Source organism: Piliocolobus tephrosceles, chromosome 6, assembly GCF_002776525.5.
Source record: "Piliocolobus tephrosceles isolate RC106 chromosome 6, ASM277652v3, whole genome shotgun sequence".
Lineage (NCBI taxonomy): Eukaryota > Metazoa > Chordata > Mammalia > Primates > Cercopithecidae > Piliocolobus > Piliocolobus tephrosceles.
The window spans coordinates 102,816,080-102,823,033 of NC_045439.1; the positions used below are offsets into that span (position 1 = coordinate 102,816,080).

Genomic DNA, 6,954 nt, shown 5'->3' on the forward strand with positions numbered 1-6,954 from the left:
TGAAGGAGGCTTTTGCCCAAATAGCACTGTGCTTGGGGGATTCTGAGTAGGGCTGAAACAGCCTTTGCAAAAATTATAACTGAGGAAATTATGGCAGTGACAAAGGTCAGACCTAAATGACTCAGTCTTTCTTCTAACCTTTATGCTGTCTTCATTCATTTGCGGGCACAGGCCAAACTAACCTTAGAAAGGAATTCAGTTTATGGTTTGACTCAGAAACAAAATCATTAATAGCCCTTTCCTGAAAAGACCCCCTTCTTGCCTGGGGACCAGTCTGCCTTTGTAAGACTAGTCAATTAGTTATAACATTAGAAATTATGGTTTAGGGGCCCTGCAGTGTCAAGCTGCAAGAGTCTGAACCTTCCCAAATTGCTGCTGGAGATAACATCACTATTGTAAAACCTATTTTGCAGACCCTGCACTGGATGGAACAGCTGACACCACTCAGACGGCGTGTGATCTGGCTCAGCCAGTTCTGGGATCCCACCCAGGAACAGAAGACTGCAAGAAAACCTTAAGTCAAACCCCCTGTGATTCTATCTCCAACCTCACCAATCAGCACTCCCAGAGTCCCAAGCCCCTACCCACCAAATACTCTTTAAAAACTCCCAGAGGCGGGGCGCAGCCTGTAATCCCAGCACTTTGGGCGGATCACGAGACCAAGCGATCAAGACCAGCCTGGCTAAAGTGGTGAAACCGCATCTCTACTAAAAATACCAAAAAAATGAGCTGGGCATGGTGGCGCGTGCCTGTAATCCCAGCTACTCAGGAGGCTGAGGTAGGAGAATCGCTTGAATCGGAGAGGCGGAGGTTACAGCGAGCCAAGATCGCGCCACTGCACTCCAGCCTGGTTGCAGAAGGAGACTCCATCTCGACAAACAAACAAACAAACAACTCCCGGAATGCTTGAGGAGACTGATTTGAGTACTGGAATCCCAGCACTTTAGGAGGCCGAGGCAGACGGATCACTTGAAGTCAGGAGTTCCAGACTAGCCTGGCCAACATGGTGAAACCCCAACTCTACTAAAAATACAAAAATTAGCCGGGCGCGGTGGCTCACGCCTATAATCCAAGCACTTTGGGAGGCCAAGGCAGGTGAATCACATGAGGTCCGGAGTTTAAGGCCAGCTTGGCCAACATGGCGAAACCCCACCTCTACTAAAAATACAAAAATTAGCTGGGCATGGTGGCATGTGCCTGTAATCCCAGCTACTCGGGAGACTGAGGCAGGAGAATCGCTTGAACCCGGGAGGCGGAGGTTGCAGTGAACCGAGATCGCGCCGTTGCACTCCAGCCTGGGCAACAAGCGAGACTCCATCTCAAACAAACAAACAAAAGAAGGAAAACCTCCCGTCTCTGGCACAGCAAGCTCTGCGTGAATTACTTTCTCCATTGCAACTCCCCCGTCTTGATAAATGGGCTCTGTCTAAGCAGCGGGCAAGGTGAACAGTGGGCTGTTACAGGACCAGTGACAGACCAAGGGCATGCCACTGACGGGATCCCTAGACGCACCCTTCTGGATGTGAGGCAGGCGGATCTCACCCACGCCTGCCAGCAGCTCCTCGGAGAACTGGGTTCCCAGGTCAGCCCTGGCCGGGAGGAGCGCCGGCGACCCGCAGAGCGCGGCTGAAGTCAAGGCTACAACTCACCTAGGATCTGGGGCGCCAGCCCTCGGGTGGGCAGGGCGTTCTCCTCCCCCACCCCCTCCCCGCACGATGACATCAGTGTTTGGGGTTGAGTTGCTCCATAAAAGCAGCCCGGGGGAGCCAGGAGAGCGAAGGGCGGACGTGCTCGCCACGGCACCCGGGCTGCGCGCACGCGGTCCCTGTGTGCGGCTGGAGCGTGAGAGGCCACCGGGAGCCCCCGGGACAGCCCGCGCCCGCCCTGCAGGAGCCTGCGAAGATGCCCCAGAGCAGCCTGCAAGCGGCGGCCGTGCTCCTGCTGGTGCTCTTAAAGGAACAGCCTTCCAGCCCGGCCCCAGCGAACGGTAAAGTTTCCGCCTGCTTCTTTCCTAACACTCCTGAGCGCTTAACCGCCCCTGGACTGAAGGCTCTTCAATGATAAAGTAAAATCTTTGCTGGGGGGAGCAGGGAAGGTGTAGTACCAAATAGTACAGTCTCAAGAAAGGATGCTCCGTTTTCCTTTGCTAAGGTTGGGGCTGGAAGCACTTTGCTTTCTAGTGGCGGTTGGCGCAGATTTAGTGTTAAAATGTTTGCGTGTACTCCCGAGCACCGCCAGCTCTGAAGATGTGGCTTGCGAACTTGCTAACCAGGGAAGAGAGGCAAAGCCAAGATTTAAAACAGTGTTCCCCCATCCACGTTTGAAAGTAGAGAGGTGACTGTGGCATTTTGAGTGGAGTAAGCACAGAGAAAGGTTTGCTGTACCCCTGTGCAGAATCCGCAGACAGTGGTAGGCGCTTTTCTTTGGAGAACAGGATCTTTACCATTAAGTCTTACCTACAAGTCAAAGGGATGATGCATCCCATTCTTAATCATTGTTTTTCTCCAGGAGGGCTCTACGATGCTGAACGTACATGTGTGTGCACGTACACACGCATCCACGCACGCGCGCGCACACACACACCTTATTTCTGATTGTAATTAGAACACTAAATCCCAAAGGTCTGGAGGCTGAGGGACTGGATGGAGGCTGAGTGGGGTGGCAGGAGGAGGTGGCAGGGGGGACCCGAACTGTGGGCTCATGCGGGGCCAGTGAACTAACATGTGTACAGCCAAGACTGGTTCCTTAATCTTTTGGAATAAGAAAGTGATTTTGGACCGAAAGTGATTTTAATGGTTGAAAATGGATTCTTCCTGGCTAGGCAGCAGTGGTGGGAAATATGTCCTGCTCAGCAGCATAAAAGTTCTGAGCCTCCTCTCTTGGAGGTCACGGTGCCCATGGGGAAGGGCAGGGGAGCCAGGCTTTGGATAACTCTTAATTAAATTCCAATCGACTAACTGGCATGATATGTTTGATATTATCTCCCTCATCTGGTCAGGGAGAAACAGAAGGTAGATGGGAGAAAGGAGTGATGTAAAAGTCAAAATCAAGTTTTAAAACCACAAACTTTACATGTATCCTCCTTTTACGCAAGGTTCACTGAGACCAAAGTTTCCCTGGAAATCTCTTTAGTCCTAAGCTGCTCCAAGACAAAAGGGAGAAACAGCCGTTAGTTGGCCCTCTTTCCTATAGCTGGTTGCTCCTTTCACTCTGGGGCAACTCCACCTCCCTTCTCTCTCTTTTCCTGTCTTTCCCTGTTCTCCCCCCTCCCCTTCCTTTCTTCCCTACTTTCTCTGCTCTCCCTCTTCCTCCCCTCTCCCTTTCCCTCCTTCCTATCTCCTCTCCCAATTCTGCAAGATGGGATTGGGGAAGCCTGCAGTCAAAACTCCACTTTCACCTCACTCTGAGGAAGGAGCCTGCCTACCCCTGGGTTCTAAGAACACAGCTTTTATTCTGTAAATTCTCATGCAGCTTCCTGGGGTTTTTAACTGCCTTAGAGGACAGGTCAAAGCAAAAATCACTGAGGTGTAGAATGTCAGTATGAACCCAAAGTTGGGGGTGGAGAGGAGTTAAGCCGAGTAATGGGGTCAAAGTGTGCTCTGCCCTCTGCCTGGTGCATTTAAACTTCCAGCATTGGAGAATGTTCGAGAACAATGTCAGGGGCCCAGGAGGGAGCATAATAAGGTGAAGTCAAGTGTGTTCTGGAGAAACCCTTGGAATTCTTAGTTGCGGTGGCTTTGGGGGGACATTTCAGTGAATTCTGCAGAGCTGCTCTGCGCAAACCTGGTGTGGAGAGCCAGGCAGTCTTGGGCTACCCAGGTGATGTTTACTCAGGGAAAGTTCTAGCACCCAGCACAGGAAGCAGGCAGGGCCCAGGACCTCTGATATAGATCTTGGTAAATATCATTTTCTCAGGCATTCCCTCCTGGGGAACCTCCCTGCTCAGTACCAGCTGGGTCTACAGGTTCTAACAGGCTTCAGGTTGAGCCTTCCAGGTTTCCCAGATGGAACAGATAACCTTCCTTTGGAAGGAAACTATTCCCCTCCAGGAAGGGCCTGTTCCCTCAGGATGCCACCGAGGCCTTGGTCTGGCCTTGCCTGTGGAATCAGTTTAATCCTGTTAAGCCTTCTGTTCTTACAGCTAGAGGTGGGGAACCAGGGGGTGCAATTCTTGAATAAAGCACACTTTCATGCACATGCACACACACACACGCGCGCACACACATGCACACATACACACACTTTTAGAAAGTCTTCCTGAGGTCAGATCTGAGCTGGGACCCTGATCCTCACCCGATGAACCCCCTTGACTCACCATCCTCACCTTCATTTTACAATGCCGCTTCTCCCCTTCTCCAGCTCCTGAGCCCCTCCAGACACTGCCATTTATACCCAACGTGCCAAGTCTGGAGTCCCAAGCCGGCTCACTCACAGAGAGGAGGGCAGGGAATGTTGCTCTGAAGGCTGCTGCCTTTCAACAAGTCCCCAGTTCTATGTCATCACTGAGACCTCACAGTCCCAGGTGTCAACTCTATGACTTTTATCCCTGAACTTTCCGGAGTGTGATGCTGAGGATGGGAGCTCCGACAATCTGAGGATGGGAGCTCCAACAATAGGGAAAACCTCGATTAGCAAGCTCTGGGGAGGGTAGAAGAAGATATAGGGTGTAAGGCTGTGATTTGAATGAGAGCAGGTGCAATGCAAACTGCTGGCAAGGCAGCAGTGCTCAGGCAGCAGATGTGTTTCCAGTGGCCTCCAGGATCACTGGAGTGGCCTGTGCCTCCTCAGGGGAAAAGTAAGGGTGAACTCCTCTGTTACTTGTGGAATTTTACATCCTGGGCCTGCAACCATTCTGCTTACTAAGAAGTAATGATCTGGCTTATTGTATCTCTAAAGTCTGGGATTACATCTTGCTAGTGAACCCCTCACACAAAAGACTGAAGAAAAATATCCAGAAGAGGTTTTATGTCTTCTATACCTTGATTTTAAAGAAATGCTTTCTTTATTTCTTTTCATTGTGTTTCAGCAAAGGGGTGAGCAGTAAACTTGGGGGTCACATACAAGTTTGGTTTCCCTATGGTTCTGAATGTCTTCATCCAATTACTAATTCAAGGGAGGTTGATCTTGGACGCTCAACTCTCAATGTGCCCATAGCTGGTTTCGGGGGGCTCTGTGGACCTTCTGAAATGAATTGTATATAAAAATTTCTGTGTCTAAGCTTAGGGATTTTTTTTTTTGAGACAGAGTCTTGCTCTGTCACCCAGGCTGTAGTGCAATGGCACGATCTCAGCTCACTGCAACCTCTGCCTCCTAGGTTCAAGCAATTCTCCTGCCTCAGCCTCTCGAGTAGCTGGGATTACAGGTACCTGCCTCCACCCCTGTCTAATTTTTGTATTTTTAGTAGAGACAGGGTTTCACCATGCTGGCCAGGCTGGTCTCAAACTCTTGACCTAAGGTAATCCACCTGCCTCAGCCTCCCAAAGTGCTGGATTACAGGCCTGAGCCACTGCACTCAGCCAGCTTAGGGACATTTTTATTGGGAGAGGTCCATAATACTTATCAGATACTCCAAGGGGTCTGGACTCCTCCACTTAACTACTCCAAAGATTGAGGAGATTTGAAGATTCCCTAAGTTCACGGCGCTAATGGTAAATTAATGGTAAATGTGGTGGGACTCCTCTTAATGGGAATGTGATATTGGGCAGGACACTTCACCTTAGTAGACTTTCATTTCCTCACCTATATATAGGAGATGGGCTATGAGTGAAAGAAAGAGATCTAAACTCTTCTCTTCCAGAGTGGGATGTCAATAAATAATTCCCAAACCTAAAACAATCAAGGTAAAACAGTATTAGCATGTTATATGGAGATATGGAGATAATAGCAAAAGAATCATTTAAAAAAGATCCAAAGTGGTTGCTCTAGGGAGCCGTACATGGTTAGGGAGTGTCAGGGAACTGAGGCTTTTGTTAAACAGCCTTGTAGAACCATCTGACTTTTTAAACCATGTGCAAGTGTAATTTGATAAAAATTACCAATTACATTTGAAAATTAAAAATGAAATTAATTACAAACACTGAGGCAAAGAAATGGAACAGAATAACAAACAATATGAGATTTAACCAGCTTTAAAAAAAAAAAGGCAAGTTCACTTTTTAACTTTTAAAAAACACAATTTGCTTGAGTAGGAAATGCCAGGAGTGATAAGTGACCAGATTGCTTGTCAGTTAAGTTTTACTGCAAACTAATTCCCACGAGAGAAATGCTTTTCCCTCAGTACACTTGTGGACCGATAACCACGGAGACCCTGGGAAAAGTTGGGAGGGAGGGATTTAGGAGTTGCACAGTCCCCTCATGGACGTGTCCCCTGAGACGCACAGTGGGATGTGTCTCTACTCAGGGTCCCCTCCTCAGACATGAAGAGGAAGGCCGGCAAGCAGGGTCACAAGAGCACAGTTCTGCACTTGTGAAAAAGACCTTTTTGACATAGGAACGAAGAACCTTTATGCATGAAGGGTGTGGAGTAGGAAGTAGTAGATGACTTTTGTTCTATTTCTGGCAGGGCTTTGCCTACACATTCCTACTACCCCTGGAATTCTAACTCAGATGTGGATTGCAGCTTCCTCAAATAGAACCTTTTTCCCAGCTGGGTGCTATGGCTCATGCCTGTAATCCCAGCCCTTTGGGAGGCTGGGGTGGGCAGATCACTTGAGCCCAGGAGTTTGAGATCAGCCTGGGCAACATGGCGAAACTCCATCTCTATGAAAAATACAAAAATTACCCAGGTGTGGTGGTGTGCACCTGTAGTCCCAGCTACTAGGGAGGCTGAAGTGGGATGATTGTTTGAGTCCGGGAGGTTGAGGCTGCAGTGAGCTGCGATCACACCACTGCACTCCAGTCTGGGTGACAGAGTGAGATCCTGTCTCACAAAAAGAAAGAAAGAGAAAGAGAGAG

General features: G+C 49.2%; 1 protein-coding gene across 3 annotated transcripts in view; it reads left to right on the forward strand.

The window, feature by feature from the left end:
* Positions 1-1,752: 1,752 nt before the first annotated feature.
* Positions 1,753-6,954, forward strand: part of CA12 (carbonic anhydrase 12) — a 58,479-nt gene continuing 53,277 nt past the window's right edge. The window contains exon 1 of one of the 3 annotated variants that reach the window (XM_023185322.1): positions 1,753-1,987. In XM_023185322.1, coding sequence (XP_023041090.1) covers positions 1,903-1,987 — 85 coding nt within the window. In that variant the 5' untranslated portion in view covers positions 1,753-1,902. The remainder of the gene's footprint in view (positions 1,988-6,954) is intronic. The other 2 variants (XM_023185324.1, XM_023185323.1) reach the window with 2 other exon arrangements.